The following is a 17,750-nucleotide window of genomic DNA, read 5'->3' as shown; positions in this document are numbered from 1 at the left end:
GGGGCAGTGTCTGGTTTGAATCCTGCCCATTGTTAGAAAAACGTATCCCACTGCAGAGGGTGAAAAAACATGTGTGGCTAAAATCTTGCCACAATCAGGTTCAAGTTACTTTATTTGTTCCCCTTGATTTGTTTTGCAGTTTGAGAAAGAGGCATCCGTTAGACAGACATGTTACAGACAGCACAGACAGGACATGATAAAATGTAATAAAACATACAAATTTGCATTATGCATTTCAAAATAAAATGAGAGTGAAATAAAAGTGCTCTGTCTGTGTGATTGCTGCTGGAACAAAACAACCTTCTCCTTCACCTCAGGACTGTAAAACCCCATCCAGAGGGAAGGTTTTTAATAGAAGAGTTTGTGTGTTTAGTAATAATTTAGTATAATTTTATTTAATGTGGCAATGTGTCACTGCACAATTTTACCGATGCGGGTTTGGGCCTGCATTGGCCCCACAGTGTGTCCGCACTGCACACTGATGAGTGTGTGACGACTGGGAGATCCAGTGTTGAAAAGTACACAAGCACGCGCACACACACACAGAGACAGGTTTGATTATAATTGCAGGAGCCTGTCCAAAGTAAACAAAATAGTTAATAGCGAGAGGCTTTGAATCTAATGGTGTTGTACAGTTTTTGGCCGACACGAGTGCCAAGAGCAGTGTGGAGAAACATCATGTATCCCTGAAAAATAAAGATGCTCTTTCAGATTCCAGATTTGGTGAGGTTGAACTTTACCTCACCTCCAGAGGCACGGCAGGGACATGGCAGAGAAAACACAGCGAGGGCCATGCAGGGGAAATTCCTGCCAGGGATCCACGAATGTCTTAATACCACAGGAATGCACAAGTCAAATTTACACGACTGTCCTGACAGCTACAGATACGGAGCGAGATAAACCAAAGTCATCCCGAGCACCATTGTGGTTGTTACTGCTTGTTCTCGGCTTCATCACATTGTTACATAAGAGCTTACATTTGTAAAGGTATTTTGTTTGTTTATAGTGTTCAGGTCTTCTAGGAAACATTGCAGAATGCGTGTGGTCTCCTAACAAGACTTGCATTATGATAATATATTTGGAAGCAGAAAAGCAAAATGAAAATAATATCAATTTTAACATCAGAATTCCTTTTAAGAGAACAAACAAGGTTTTTTTTCCCAACAAAACAAAGGGGTATTTATTTAGATGACATAATGAATGTCATGAGGAATGTTCCAGTATTTTTAAGTTTATAGAAGGTTAAATGGTGATTTTAGTAGTGCATTCAGTACTGCAATGTTTTTCAAACTAAAACGTAGACATTTGGGACATGATGCACATTCATTTTCTTAGCGTTAGATTATTTCAAACTTGCTATACCACTCTCATATTGTATGGTTAATATTGATGCAATAGCTGCCGGTTAGCTTAGCTTAGTACAAAGACTGGGAACACAGTTAGCCTTGGTCAAAACCAGCCAAAAATTCTAAATAAAAATGTTTATTATATTGGAAAGTATGGTTGGGTGATAAGGCCCAAAATTATGTACATTATTGTTTCTTGTAAGTTTTAAGACTCTGAGGTAGTTCACCGATGTGTTATACCTCCTGCTGTACCTACTTGCACGATGCATAAACAAATCGATCAGAATTGGAGTGTTGTTACATTGCTATTGACAAAAATTATACTGTGATTATTTATTTGTTAATTATTGAAATGATCAATTATTGATATTGTTCTTGAAATTTCTTTTATCTCCCAGCCCTAAAAATAAGTTTTAAATCATCCAAGTTAGAAGAAAGATAGAAAGTACACAAGCAGTTTTTCCCCCCACATTATTAACCTTTTCTTTGCTCCTCACAATTTCAAATATTCGTTAGAAAAACAACTGCTGTAATAAAAGATGAAAAGTTAACCTTCAAGTTTCAAGGTTACTCATGTAATTAAATGAGTTATAAACACAGGACTGGTTCTTTTACTTATGGAAAATCCACCCTAATGAAGCTCTAACAGCTTCTACTCGCCCCTGCCCGACCTTATATAACCTAATCAGGGAACATCCTGTCACAGCTTGAAAAATAACATTGATTTGTTACTTTAACTAAGCTTCATCGCTGGGTGGATCTTCTCCAAACCTGCCAGCGTCTCTCGGATAGTTTCTGCATTAGTAAGAAAAAAGATTTGTCAAGGCTCGCGTGGATTTTTCTTTCTTTTTTTTTTTTATAGTAGAACTCCCTAATCGTGCCTCCATTCCTGTTGATGGAGTGCAGCTCATGGAATCTGCTGGCCGAGCGCCCGCTGATCCTTGCACCTCAGCTACGAGCCATGCATTTCTCTTTCTCTTTCTCTCGCTCTCTCCCTCTTTTTCAATGCCATTTGACGACTCCTGGTTAAGACGATGTTACACGTGAACATCCCTCTGTGGAGTTCACTTCACTCAGACTTCAGGAAACCAAAAGTTTTGCTCCATTAATCGCTGAAATCTATTAAACTCCTCTACTTGCATTTCATGGACAGCAGTGACTTAAATGCAGTTATTGTATTATGGCTAAATGCATGTGCGCTAACCCAAAGTATAGTAGCTTGTATCTTGTATAGGAGATTTTTTCCCCCTGATGAGCAGACCAGTATAGCTGAGTCCATTATTCTCTGCTGTACTGTACATGCTGGCTATCTGCCCGACCCCTCTGGTAAGCCACTCGAAGAGGCCAGCGCCAGCCAAAGCCTGGAGCATTCCCATACAAACAAAAACACATCAGTAAAGTCAATATTATCCTTCTATGCTGCCAACCAGCAGCAGGAAAGGCTGAATAAAAGAAGAGCAAATACCTCAAAGGATATCTAAAGGCTAAACGAAATCACTCGGTTGGTCGAGACGTTAATGAGGTGCTCTCAAAGGTCTCCGTCTCGAGGGGGCCGTAACCCATCACACTCCCGCGCTCACTTCCGGCCATTCTCTGTGTGAGGTTAATTGGACAGAGGGACAACACTTTGTCAGGATGTGTATGGAAGTCTATGGAATAGCTCACATGGGTCCCTTTTATAATGGAATGAGCAATTTCCCCTGGCAACCACACACACATTTCGCTGCCAAGAATGAAGAGGGTGTAGAGTTGAACAGGAATCCATGGTGTGATGTTCTTACAGAGACGGCCTCCATAAATTTGCTGTTTATTGCATTTCAGAGCTGATATCATTTCATATGGCCCTTTGTCTTTTTTTAAGATAAACAGCAAGGTGTTGCACAATAGCTCAGTGTGTCATGTCACATGGCTGTATTACATTGTGAATTATTACTATTATTATATACATATTAATTTCACCCTGTAGTTATTAAAGTATGTCAGTGAGAGTTCCTGAAACCACAAAGGTTACTTTGATTAACAAAGGGGAACCAGGAGAGAAAGCCACAACTCTCTTATTTTGAAAACCTGACATTTATTATTGATGGATGGTTGCCTCTGAAATAGCCTGATTCTAAGTGACATTATCTGAGTCACACGCTCATCTAATAAAAATACTAAAACAAACAAACAAATGACAAAAGGGGAAGTTAAAGTTCCAGCTGAAGAGCCAACTATTTTTTAGTTTCACCTTTAATTGGTGGAAGTAATACTCTTTGCGTACGTAAAAGTACAAATAAATAGACAAAAATGTATTAAAGTTAAAGCATCACATTAACTTTTCAACTTGAGCAAAAGTAAGTACTTGCTTTTCAATATGCTCAAAGTATTAAAAAGTACAAATTTAATGAAAAGATTAAGAAGTACCTTCCGAGTGTAGTCTATTCCCACAATGCAACAGTCTATAACATCATTATGACTGTGTTTCTTCACCAATGATTCTGCTGCTGCAGGAGGCGGAGTCTAATGTCACCTGCCCGCTCTGATTGGTTCAGTGGATCAATTCCCTCTTGTTATTCATTAGTTTCACAAATATATTAAAAAACCATTGTGAACATGTAACTATGCTTCGTAAACATGTAGTGTAGTAGAAAGTACAGATATTTGCTGATAAATGTAGTGGAAAGTGAAAAGCATCACAAACTAAATCTAAATGAGTGAAGAACAGATACATGAATAATGTATTTAAGTACAGTAACAAAGTAAATTTTCTTCTGTCCTAAGTATTTTAGAACAAACTTTCTGAAGTTTCATTGCTTGTGGGTGAAGTCCCCCGACAGCTGTAAGATCCTGAGCAACATGCCAACTCTCTAACAATTAGTTTAATCTCCCTAGGATTGAAAACTTATTGTAACAATACCCTTCAACTTTTAGCAGACTTGTTTCCTCTGCCAGTTAAACGGATTTTAAGTTTGAACTGATAACGTCTCACAGTGTAAATGTTGGACTTTGTAGTTCATGTGACTCCATCTGTGTTACTTTTCTTGCAGTGTTGAAATCCCCGAATGACTCTTAATGCGAGGACGAGGATTTCGAGAAAATATTATTGATGCTGCTCGCCCCTCTTTAGCGCTCTCCGCAGTGGGTCCAACAGCTGTTGGAGACACCAGATGGGGTAAAGGTTCATGCTCCTACTGGGATCATGTGATACAGCAGTTTTGTTCTCACTTTTTTTCTTGCAACTGGTTTATTTTCTCAAAAAAGAGATGGACCCTCTGTGCCAAAGAGTTTCTGCACGTGTGTCTTTATTGCAGAGAAATGCTCTGTAAAGTTCAACCTGCACATAAGACAAATAACCTCTTACTTTCAGATTTGTTGCCAGATAAGATTAAACAGGCATCAAATGCAAACTTTTTATCCTTTACTTTTTTAAAGTAAAGGGTAAAAAGTGAAAAAAGATATATTTGAATTATTTTTTTACAACATTATTTCATTATTTATTTGAACATAACATAGAGTTCAGCACAAAGGAAATGATGCCAAATAGAGGATTATACCAGCTTGAATATGAATGAATAAATATAATACATTATATATAAATAAATCTCAGACTGTCTGAGCTCAAAAGGCTGTTTTATTAGAAATGGATTTCCTGTTTTCATAAAGATAACCCTGCACTCTGCGAGCACATGTTGTGAGAAAATATTAAACCTGGCTTTTTTCAGCATCCACAATCTTCACATATTAAAGATTAAATCCGTCGGGAGGTAAGCTTTCCTCAAGTAAACTGACTCAGTGGGCTACAGGTCTTAAATAAATAACAATTCTGAATAAATCTGTGTGGTTTTTTTAATCACTTCATCTTGTCATTTAGAAATGGAACCAGCACCCCTGTGGTCCAATTTCTGGTCTTTTGAAGTGACACTTTGTCCATCGTAAAGCACTAATTTATGACTTTTGGAAGGGTCCACTTCTCCCCAGAGGGCAGAGGCTATTACTGTTAAATGCCAGCCACTATAGTGCTCTGAAGTGTGTTGTGGTCAGAGCAGTTAGGTTGAGGTCAAGTCAAAGAATACGAGCCACAGGACAAATCGATTTAACGCTGTTTAAATAATGGACGTAAAGCTGATGACACTTGCAGATTTGTCATGGGGCAAGAAAACATGTGACAGCGTGAATATGTTGATATTAAAGCTCCGCTCGACTGATTTCTGACTTTATTTTTATGTGCTTTTAATTGCCTGGCACAAGATATCCAAATACACACTAAAATAAATCTGCAGCTGCAACCACAGCTCAAGCAGCACAAACAAAGACTTCAGCTTTAGTTTTCCAGGGTCCAAAGTTTCAGTTTTACGTGGTTAATCATTGCAGGCGATGGGTCTTGGACACCTTACAATAAATAAACACAAATAATTCAAGTAAAACCAAGCGTTACAATGAGATTAGGAGACACAAACACCAATGAATACAACATATGGGACACGAGAATAGTTCAAAAGTAAAACCAAGGTTATAAACCTGGTTAAGGGGCATAGAAAGCTGATAGCTCAACAAATGTGAACACAAGAGACTAGAAGGAAAAACAAATGTTAAATCTGATCAGTGAGGGATGAACACGATGTTATGTGGTAGCGTGATACAAACAGATGTGTTTTGAGTTGTGATGTGAACAGTTTAATAAGGTCCAGCTGCATATTGACAGCATAACAGTTACAGACAGAAAGCTTAGAAAACAGGCCTTTCAAGGGGAAAGTATATTCTGAATTGATCCAATGTTCGGATTTCTATCATTTTTCTCCTAGTCTTACTTTCTCTACCTCCCTCTGCTCCGTCAGCCTATAAAGTCACAGTTTACAGGATGTAAAGGATGTAAAGAGCTGATGTACTTGTTTAATCCTCCATCTATACACACATCCCACCGTCAGATACTCACCTGTTTCCCCATCGAGCATCTTAAAAGGTACACAAACATTCTCTTCTTGACCCCACCTTGGCAGGAGGAGAAACATGAAAACAGAAAAGGTAGAACGCGTCCCACCCTTTCCTCCCCACGTATGGACCCCGACCACGATGACATAAAGCCCAGGAAGGGAGAGGCTGCAAGGACACGTTCCGCACTCTCCTTCCGACCATCAAAGGACGCTTGGTTTATCGCTATCTATTTGCTCAGGAGGCCGGAGTCAGCTGCAGGCAGGAAGCAGGCGGAAGGTTTCAATCAAGATAATACATGAAAAGTTTGGAGTCGAACCAAATTCTTAATAATCAACAACTGCCCAGGAAAAAAGAAAAAAAGAGAAAAGAGCAGCAGCACGTCGTGTCTCCGTTCCTGTTCCTGTCTTCTGTTGCAGAGGTTAAAGGTCAGATGAGCCCAACTTACCCCAGGTTACAGCTCATATACTGCTGAATACAAATGTACACATCTTGAAGATCACTTAGCACACACAGGAATTCCTTCCCATATGAAATCAACACAGCATTTCCTCTGCAGATTAACAATTCTAACATAGGATGTTGTTGGTTTTTTTTGGTACGTATACGTTCTCAATTGAAACAGACCTTGGAATTTTTTTTACTAGATAAATTAACTCATACTTGGCGAATGATGCCCTTCAAAAAACTGTTAGACGAGTTCAAACATGTTGAAAACTCACTGCTGTGTAGCAGTTTATTATGAAATGTTTAAATCTAAACCCCCAGGGACACGAGTGAAAGCGCCGGTGAAGTCACTGCCAACTCAGTGAAAACAAAAAGGCCTGAACCCCTGTGGCAACACCGAGGTGAGGAAACAAATATTAGTTTAATACAGCACTATGTAACTTCTACTGAGCAACAGCCAGTAAGTGGTTTTTGTGCAGAGAAAAAACAAAGTATCAATCTGTTGACTCGAGCGCTGACTGTGTCGTCCCACTCACTGAACTGAAACACAAGTGAAGGATGGATGCTACCCATGATCCCCTGAACCAGAAGAGCTGTGCTGTAACAAATACACCAAACTGTATAGTTAGAATATTTGTAAAATGTCCTCGTGAATTTTGGAGATAAATACTGTTTTTTAATGACTCCTCATTTTATATTTTTTAAGTAAGCTATAGTTCAGCATTACTCTTAAACTTGTGGTAATTTAAGCTGCGACTATAAGTCAGTTAAACATTTCTCACAGGAGATCATATCCATAGACTGTATATAAAGATGGGCGCCATGACAGCTCACCAAAAGTGAAGCATCTCGATTGCCCCCTGGTGGCTGGCAGCAGTTTAAATTTTTTTTTCCTCAAAGATGGTTTCTGCCATTTTAGGTCGTTCCTAATACATTGATATTTGTTCAAGTGCTAATTTGTCAGATAAGTTAAGTTTTAATGACTTACTTGATGCTATAAGAATGGGGCGACACATCATGATCTTCAGCTGAGACTGACTGGTGGAGTGTGTGCAATGATGAGACCTCGTAAGTGCGTCTCCATCCCCCGATCCTTATTGTGAAGACTCTGGCTCCAAATGCACAAGATGGCGGTGTCTCATCGTATCTGATCAAAGAGCAAAAAGAGGTATTCAAGGCGAGGAGTGGGAATGAAAGCAGCACTCTCTCTTTTCCATGTCAGTGTAGCATCAAATTAGTTTTGAAGCTGCAATTTTAAGGTTAAATAAAAGGTTACATAGTGTTGCTTTAAAAGAAGAACACTCACACTAGGACATTAAACTACTTTGGCAGTTCAGCAACTTGAAACTCCAAACATATGTAGTTATACCCTGTATATGTATGAAAAATGAACACACACTAATTCAGTCGACTGGGAATGGAATTGATTAAGCTTCAGCGTTTATCAGCATCAGCTCCCGAGCGTCCCAACGAGCGGATGAAAAGACGCTTTTTAATTGTCTCCACAGATGACTGAGATGCAGGAACGCATTTAACAAGAAATCTTTTATCCACAAGCTCATTAGGATCACGCTGCAAACACTGTATTTCACAAGCCGTGAAGAAGTAGCCACACGTACGTACGCACGCGCGCACACACACACACACACACTTGTCCTTCTATAGTTGTGAGGACACTCATTTACATAATGCATTCCCTAGCCCCTTACCCTAACTTTAACCACCTTAACCATCCCAACTAAACCTAACAATGTAGTATCATGACACACTTAACCCTCAAACCATTAAAATTTGTGAGGACCAGTCAAAATGTCCTCACAAAGTCAAAATGTCCTCACAGACACACAAACTATAGAAAGACAAGCACACACACCCATACACACACACTTTTGTATCTTGATCAACCAAATAATTTCTTTAACTTCTGCCATTAAATCCGTGAAGGGTTTTTCGCCCTCTGCCATTCAAATTAAAAGTGGCTAGACTTAAAATGCAATTAAGGGATTAAAGGCTGCTTTTTAATGCACAGGATCTATAAAGAATAAATGCATACAACTCAGAATAATGGGAAATTTTACAGTGCGTGAGAACTGTGTTATATGTATTTAAAGAATATTTAAGTTCTTGTTTACATTTCATATTATAGTGCTTTCGGAAAACCCCTCTTATTCTGTTTCTATACACGTCAGTGTCATCAGGAAACTATGTGATTATATTTGACAGCACAGCGCTGCTATAGGCCTGTTCTGGAGTGTGTTTAAATTGAGAATATGCCAACAATGAGCTATAGAGAGCAGCTTGATAGCATCTTAAAAATGATTGCAAGTCACATTCCGAAGTTGTTCCTCCTGCACCGAACCCAAAAAAAGGTGTATTTAATGGGGACCTCCAGTAAACAGGAGCCTGGGCTCGACTGAAATAATGTGAGCAGCACTTAAGCTGTTTACAGTAAAGGTGACAAATGCGTCCTGGTGGCGTCTGCAGGAAAAAGAATGAGGCCTATTAAAGACTAAACACAAACACGTCAATCAGGTCGGGCAGTGCATCGGTCCAGTGGAAGTGGACTATCGGCCCGCACGTACATTTCTAAATATAGTCCCAGTAAGTGACTCATTATTGAATGAGCTGCAGGGATCTTCTTATCAACCCACAGGAATCAGAGAAACACTTTGTACAGAGAGGGAGCATGTGGAGCTTGTACAGTACGGACGGATGAATCAAACTCGGCCCCTCGCAGCTATGGCACCGCTCCACAAAACGACCATCAAAGCCTGAAGCTTTATTTTTCACTACCTTCCCCAGAGACTCATGAGGCCCCACTTCTCTGCAACACCAACTTACTTTGCTTCAACCCCACTCAAAGATTGCATATATCATATCTTCTTGTGCACCGTGCCACCAGCGTTTACATCATTGCCTCAGTAATGGAGGACGTGGGCAAAAACTCATAAATGCCAGATTCTGTTTAGCCAATCTGGAGATATGAGTGAGGGTCTTTGTGGGAGCCGGGGATCAGCAGACCGGGCGCTGCCGACAGGCTGTTTAAAAACCTCTGCCTTCTGCTCCTTATAAATCACTGAAACTTACTCACACACTTGTATAAAATAACAACATCTCAGTGGACTGCGTCCAAGGTGCTGACGAACAAATCAGAGGAGGGAGAATTGTAAACGTGTCGTAAAGGCACCTGAAACATTATCTCTCTGAGGAGTAATGATGACACCGAAATGTGGGAGCTAAAATATCATTACGTATAAATCATGCAGACATACAGAGACATCTGGGACTGATTAAAACTTAAGCATATTTCATTATGTCTATCCACACAACCTTGATTCAACTAACAGTAAAAATTAAATCATAAATCACAGTCATAAATGATTTTAAAAAACATGTTTGTTCATAACTATTTTGCGTTTTGTTTGGTCTATTTTGTCATTGGTTTGTTTTTAAGTTGATGTCAGGTAACACATGGAAAGTGTGCAACTAATAATTTTTTCCACATTTCTGGTTCGTACTTTAGAGGAATATATGAATCACAGGTCTCTGGCGAACAGTAATAACCCTGCGGCCTGACCTGTTCTCCATCCAGATCGAGCAAACTGCTGTTATCAATAAACCCTTTTTATCTAAACTTCATATTATTACAGTCTGCATGTGTCCTCACATACCATCTGTGAAAAAAACATTTTCCTCGGAGGCCATTGAACTATCAAACATATATTTTCAAATAAATACGTCAAAGAACGAAAGAGACAGATGGAGGGGACAGATGAGAATAAGTCTGTGAAATCTCAATCAATGCGCAAAATACAGAAAGAAAACAATGTCTTCTCCATAGTGGCCTACATCACTAGAAGTTTGTCCTACTAAACACAATATGCCAATTACAAAACCGCGTCCTATGTAATCCAACAAACGGTCCTATTAATACTAGATCCAACCCAGGTGACATTTTTAGGTTGTGATCACAGATTTATGATTTCACAGAAAATGTCTTAGCCTAAAGTTCTGCAGAGAAATATTCTTGTGCAAAAGACGTAAAAGTATTATTCACCGTTTTTACCCCACATGCTGTCAGAGGACCTTATTGCTCTAATCTACTATACTATACAGACTGTATATGACCTATGTGCGCCATCTAGTGTTGAAATGTAAGCATTGTCTCAGTTTGAAGAAGGAAGCGTGTGATTCCGGGAACATGGTCAATAGACAACAACTGTGAAGTTACCCACTGTTACCTGGTGCTTTTAAAAAAATGAGCCTCAAAGTAAAACTTCTTGAGCCTGCAGGAAAAATGATGTAAAATGGTGTAAATTGTATATTTGAACATTTTATCAATTCATATTAGCAATGTTATTATTAAAAATATAAAATTAGATAACTTTTTGGACATAAATGGTGGAAGATAAAATGGTCAAAGTAAAACAGGAATAAATGACATGATCATTTAATTGTTACATGTTTTATCATACAATTGCATACTATATATATATATAATGCAAGGAAATATAGAAACAGAACATGTACACTAAATATTATTATTATTGCATAGGTTTTCTTAGATAATGGCTACAAATGCTTTCCATAGTAGCGTAATTGCATATTAACAATAAAAAACACATTTACAAATCTATCCCATAATCTGTAGATGATCTATCACAGCCTTTTTTTCAGACCTGTTTTGATTTATTTCAGCTTCAAATGTAGCTCACGTGAAACAACCCTCCTCTGGGTAAGACATAGGACAACTTTTGTATTTTAAACTTCACATTTCTTTTAGATGACTCCCTGTGGGTTTTACCTTGAAGGTCACCAGCGGAAGTGGTGCTTCGTGTCATGGCTAACTGTAGCTGGTGTTAGCCTCCTCACTCACTCACACACACACACACGGACAGCATGGCGTACAGTGCGAAGATCGGTCCGTCCATCCTGAGCAGCGACCTGTCCTGTCTGGGCAGCGAGTGCGTGCGGATGATGGAGTGCGGAGCGGACTACCTGCACCTGGACGTCATGGATGGGTCAGTGCTACCGGTGCTTAGCCCCCCCCCCACCCACATAAACTAGCATGCTAACGACTAGCGGTCTAAGTTCAGCACTACAGAGAGAGAGAGAGAGCTAAAGTTGGCTAAGCTAAGTTAGCATGTGAGAGGTTAATCTGGGGGAGCTGGTGTTTATAAGTGGATGTTTGTGGTTGAATTGTTTGTCAGTGAGTCTTTACAAACATGTCAAACATGAGACTGAGCTCACGAGAGACTCACTGACCTCTTCCTCCTGCCGCCAGGCTCACTCCTCTTCCTCTGCACTTACTCCAGGCGGCACGTGTGTGGAAGCCCACCACTTCCACTTTGTTATTAAAGATCAAACACGATGAGTCACCCTAAAGAGAAACTTTCTCAAAATAATGACTCAGTTATTTAAACTAACTTGGCATCTTAAAATAATGACTCAGTGACGAAATACAACTTGATAATTTCAAGTAACAACTCAGTTACTCAAAATAATGAGTTGGTTTAAAAAACAAATGACTTACTAACTAACTAAATAATGATTGACTAACTAAAAGAACTTGGGCTACTATCTCAAAATAATAACTTAGTATCTCAAAATGATGATTTAATATGTCAGAATAATGACTTACAAACTCAGAATAATAACTTAGTATCTCAAAATAATGAATAATAATTATTATTTAGTATCTCACCTTGATAATCTTAAATTTAGTATCTCCAAATACTTGGCTAGAATCTACCAAATTTTGACTTAGTATCATAAAATAACAAGTAAACATCTCAAAATAATGGCTTAGTTTCTGAAAACAGTGACTAAATATCTCGAATAACAACTTAGCATTTCAAAATAACTTAATATCTCAAAATAATGAATAAGTATTTTAAAGTAATGACTTAGTGTCTAAAAATACTGACGTAGCATCTCAAAAAAATACTTATCAACACACAGTAATGACTTACTATCTCATATTTTTGATTAACTATTTCATAACTATGAGTTGGTCTCTCATAACAACTTTCTGTCTTGACTTTTTAATTTCAAAATTCAGACTTCATCTTCTTCTCCTTTCACAGGCAGAGATGAGCTTCCGGCACTTTGCAACTGTTGAGCAAGTTGTGAAAATGTCCCAACACCTGCGTTGTGTTAAATGTCTGGTTTTGTTTCCCTTTCAAGGCATTTTGTCCCTAATATCACATTTGGTCATCCCATGGTGGAGAGCCTGAGGAAGTCAAGCGTTCAGGAAGCCTTCTTTGGTGAGAACAAGAAACAAAACACCCTCACGTATAATTGACTTTACAATGTAACCCAATTATCCCGTTTGGATTGAACGAAGAATGGCTCTGCTGTGTGTTGGCGTGCAGTAACTGTGACAGTGTTGATGTTGCAGACATGCACATGATGGTGTCTCGGCCGGAGCAGTGGGTGAAGCCCATGGCTGCAGCAGGAGCCAACCAGTACACTTTCCACTTAGAGGCCACGAGCAACGCTGGAAACCTCATCAAGGAGATAAGAGAGAGCGGCATGAAGGTGAGAAACGATTCTGCTCCCCCGACAGGCAGAATTGAACTCACAGCAGAGGGTGTCATGTAAAATGTCACTAAGTAAGAAAGTTAAGAAATATATATATATTTAAACATAAACGCAGATTTTTTCTGAGATTTTTATCACGACTCTTATTGACGAGTGATTATTATTGCAGGTGGGTTTGGCCATAAAACCTGGTACAGCGGTGGAGGAACTGGCTCCCTGGGCAAACCAAATTGACATGGCTCTGGTCATGACTGTTGAACCTGGCTTTGGAGGACAGAAGTTCATGGAGGACATGATGCCCAAGGTAAAGACACAAACTAAACTTCAAATCGAACAAAACAGTAAATCAGCTCCTCTTAAATAACAGCATTATCAAACATTGAACATAACCAGCTGCTCGTTTGTATCATTTAAATCATCTATATGGCCAATATTTTGCTTTTCACGGAAGTATACCATAACATTACATGTGCCGGCTAAAGGATGTATCCCATGTGCAGTGCATTGATAAAAAGACAACAGTTTGCACAGTTAACTGGCAACAAAAGAGGCAAAAGAGAAAGCATAAGCAAGTTGAACATTAGGACAAAAATTAAATTATAGATTGTATTTACAGGCTCATCTTCTATTCAGTGCATTGAAAACCGTTTCTGTTAGAGGAGAATGAAGAGTTTAGACCTGGTCTGTGATATGTAATCAAGATTAAAAAAAGTGCAAAGCAGAGTCAAAATAACCGTGGAGCAGATCAGACACTCTAAAGTTAAAGACTGAAGTTTCGAAAGAGTCGTGTAAAGTGTCACAATGATGTGAGACTCGAGGTCCACAAACATTTCTGCTAAACCACACAGAAACAGTTATTTTACGTAAGAACCACACACAAATTGCGTATCGTCACTGTAACTGTCCACATCAGATCACAGGACTTTGTCTGACTAGTGTTTCAGTCTGGGTGGAGGAGGATGTTTGTACTTTAACCTGCAGCCCTGTGTCTCTCTGCAATCCTTCTAATATCTGAAGATTGTGTAGTAGAAATGGTGCTCAGCAGATTTTAATCTCTGTGTCTTGTGACCAGGTGAGCTGGCTGCGGAGTCAGTTCCCTTCATTGGACATTGAAGTAGATGGAGGAGTCGGCCCTGACACCATTCACAAGTGTGCAGAGGTAATGAACACAAACAGTACAGCCTATTAATTCAACCACCAAAAACAACTCTCAATAATATTCTCCTTTATTTTGTGTATTCTCATGTTTGCTCCAGGCAGGGGCCAACATGATTGTGTCAGGCAGCGCTGTGATTGGCAACGACGACCCCCGTTCTGTTATCGCTCTTCTCCGCACGGTGGTGGCCGAGGCCATCCAGAAACGCTCGCTGGACCGCTGAGATGTGTCCTGTGTCCTCTGGAGATCCCCATGGTGACACTCTAACCAATCCAAGCCACACACCACAACAGCCAGAGGAACAGACTCATTACGGACATTTCTGGGGGGCAGAGGTCAGGGTGGAGGGGTTCACAGTCAGAGCAAAGGGGAGCCTCAGTGGAGGCGTGAGCTGATGGTGAAACCTAAATCACTGTGGTGTGAGTGAAGCTGCATCGTGCCTCTACAAAACTAAATCCTGTCCTGACACAGCCTCTGAGCGGTTTAGTCAAAGTGAGTCTCGTCTTTTCCAGACTGGAGCTGAGGTTACGCCGATTTCACGTCTGTAAACATTCCTGAATATAAGTCTTAAGTATAAATTATGGAACTAACATAACCCAAGGACATTATCTTCTGTTTTACATCTGAAATCATTTTTCATATAACTGCTGTGCTCTTTTGCTGTCTTGTTGAAATGGACCATTCTCTGCTGTGCTACTGAGCAAAGATATTCTACTCTACTGAAATCCATGAGATTTGGTTTTGCAGATTAAAAAGACTCAAGTCATGTGTGGATTATTTGCAGTTTGAATAAATATGAGTGAATTACACCCAGACATCATTTCCCTTCAGGTTGCTTAATGGCAGTGCGTCAGTGTTACAAGCTGCTGCTGGTTCCGACTGGATGAGAAAAGCCGATTATCTACTGATATTTAATAATCTTGATAATATAATCCAGGGTAAGGATGCGTGTTTGAAAAGAAGGTGGACGCTATTTAATAAGTGACAAAAACCTAATTTCTTTCTCACATTTATGCCATTAAATTCGTTGTGCAACTACAAGCAGGGAAGATTGAAAAGAACAAACAGTAAAGATGATTAATATGTTATCTGCACGTACACAGCTTTGTCCATTCTTGTTGGCAGGGATTCAACAAGCTGCTTGAAACATTTGAAATTCTGCTCCATGTTGACATGATTGCGTCACGTCATTTCTGCAGATTTGTCAAATGCACACTCATGCTGTGAATCTCCTGTTCCGCCACATGCCAACGTATTTCTATGGAGGCTGGGGAGGCTTCTGAAATTTACTGTACTCACTTTCATGAGCATGAAATCAGCCTGAGACGACGACTGCTTCGTGACATGCAGCATTATCATGAGGAAGCAGCCATTAGAAGATGGAAAACCGAGTCCGTGAAGGGATTCACATGGTCAGCGGATATACTCCGAGAGGCTGTGGCTTTCAAACCATGATTGATTGGTATCGAGGAGCCCAAAGTAAACACTCTCTGCACTATTACACCATCAGCAGCAGGCTGGACTGTTGACATGAGACAGGTTGGGTCCATGGGTTCATGCTCTCAACTCTAAATTCGGATCATACCATCTGTGTGCCTGAGCAGAAATCCAGTTTCATCAGACCAGGCTTTTTTTTTTCTCCATCAAATGTCAGAGTCTCACTGCAGCCTCGAATTTCGGAGACAAGTGGAAGCTGATGTGGTTTTCTGTTGTTGCAGCTAACCCGTATAGTAACTAGAATAGAAATCAGCAAGTAGTGTCCTTATGAGACCACATTTACACTCACTAGATCCTGATTTATATTTTTATCTGCACCACATTGCCCAAACAACATGCCGGAATTCTTTCCATCAAGACCCTGGAATTATATTATGAATGTCGTGCTCTTCCTATCCACTGAATATTTTCTACATTTTGATTTTGCTGCTTCCTGCACTGATTACGCATGTTCTCGTTTTCCTCTTCTGTACACTAGATGGCGAATTTTTTTCAAAAAACACGGACTAGGAGGATTCCTTGTCAGAGTAAGAATTCATGTAATGCAATTGTATGCATATATTATTAATCTGTAAGCATGAACAAATATTCTACACAGCTCTGGATTTAAGAAACACAGTGGTTTAATGTATAATGCATTTTGCCTCCACGGCATGAACAGTTCCACTAACAGCGCTGCAGAGAGTTGGCTGCAGAACGAGTGTGACTGTAGAGTATAGTTCTCTGCTGATAAAAAAGGATTTTGCTGAAGCAATGAAAACTTAAGTGACCTGCTAGTATATGTGCATGATTAAACCCCTTTTTTTGCACCTTTTTCTCTAGAGCCTTTTCCACCCAGACAATTTTTTACCAAAACTTACAGTGTATAAAGTTGTGTTGATATTAGGTAAGTAAATCAGGAGCTGTGGTGGTGCCACTGGGGATTTTTGGAACAGGGAGAAGTGCAGGTTAATGAGCGGGTGGCATTTTGAGGAATCGGTGTGTAATCCTGCACTGGCTGAGGCATTCTGGGATGTGGAGCCCTCATCCCGAGGACACCCAGGAAGACGAAAGACACGACTACAGTGTCTCTCATCTCTTTGTCTGCTGACAGATTCCCTCGTGTCAATGCGAATCACCCATGACATACTTCAAACTGCAAGCAGCTCGCTCTCAATAATGCAGCACATGTCTTGGAGGCAATTCACAGAGCGTTGAAATATTGATGACTAAAATCTGTATTTTCATTTCGATGTGACATATAATGGCAGATAATGCCATCATTTTTGCTCGTCGGATCATTCGAGGTGCGTTCTGTGTGTGTGCACACGGGAGTCGGGATAGAGTGTGTGTTGCATGTGGCAACAAAGTTTGTGTGTGTGTGAGACGTTGCACTTGTGCATCACGGGGAAATCTCCTGTGACCGATCTCGGCTCTAATAGAGGATGACAGGCATTTTGTCTGCCCGTGTCAGTGGCGCCGCGCACAGACAGGGGACACAAGTCAGCACCTCCACATGCACCGCACTCCTTACAGTCATGTTGCAGTCTCATTATCAGGTAATCGACAGCTGCGAGGCTCTCCGGATCATCTCACACGGTTTACACTCCATTTGTTGATTTGTGTGAAAAAAAATGTGCAGCAGTATTCGTGACAATGAAATAATTGGAGTACGGGTGGTGCTTATACACACACACACACACACACACACACAGACGCACACGCACACGCACACATACGTACCTCATATGCTGGGCCCTAACTTATACATCAAAGCCACTCATGAGAGACTTTGATGCCATGACAACCACATCTGCTGGTACTGTCATCTGTGGTTAAAAGCAGAAATAGATCGGGGTGGGGGGGGGGTG

At 40.1% G+C, this 17,750-nt stretch overlaps 1 protein-coding gene across 2 annotated transcripts; it reads left to right on the top strand.

The window, feature by feature from the left end:
* Nucleotides 1-539: 539 nt before the first annotated feature.
* On the top strand, nucleotides 540-15,170 carry rpe (ribulose-5-phosphate-3-epimerase). Of its 2 annotated transcripts, XM_034573688.1 has the most exons (7): nucleotides 540-549; nucleotides 11,582-11,725; nucleotides 12,891-12,970; nucleotides 13,105-13,244; nucleotides 13,417-13,551; nucleotides 14,320-14,406; nucleotides 14,504-15,170. In XM_034573688.1, exons 2-7 carry the CDS (start codon nucleotides 11,604-11,606, stop codon nucleotides 14,624-14,626), a joined length of 687 nt encoding a protein of 228 aa, XP_034429579.1. In that variant the 5' UTR covers nucleotides 540-549; nucleotides 11,582-11,603; the 3' UTR covers nucleotides 14,627-15,170. The 2 variants fall into 2 exon arrangements, with proteins under 2 accessions (XP_034429579.1, XP_034429577.1); XM_034573686.1 differs by lacking the exon at nucleotides 540-549 and having other exon boundaries at nucleotides 11,540-11,725.
* The last annotated feature ends 2,580 nt before the right edge of the window (nucleotides 15,171-17,750 follow it).

Source organism: Hippoglossus hippoglossus, chromosome 21, assembly GCF_009819705.1.
Source record: "Hippoglossus hippoglossus isolate fHipHip1 chromosome 21, fHipHip1.pri, whole genome shotgun sequence".
Lineage (NCBI taxonomy): Eukaryota > Metazoa > Chordata > Actinopteri > Pleuronectiformes > Pleuronectidae > Hippoglossus > Hippoglossus hippoglossus.
Note: the sequence above shows the minus strand (reverse complement) of the source record. Positions and strands in the feature narration are given on the sequence as shown.

What these genes read in the sequence shown, in the direction of transcription:
- rpe (XM_034573688.1), top strand. Translation starts at nt 11,604, where the DNA reads ATGGCGTACAGTGCGAAGATCGGTCCGTCCATCCTGAGCAGCGACCTG. An exon ending in TAAGAGAGAGCGGCATGAAG is followed by an intron (nt 13,245 to 13,416) that starts GTGAGAAACGAT and finishes TTATTATTGCAG; the next exon opens with GTGGGTTTGGCCATAAAACC. An exon ending in TGGAGGACATGATGCCCAAG is followed by an intron (nt 13,552 to 14,319) that starts GTAAAGACACAA and finishes TCTTGTGACCAG; the next exon opens with GTGAGCTGGCTGCGGAGTCA.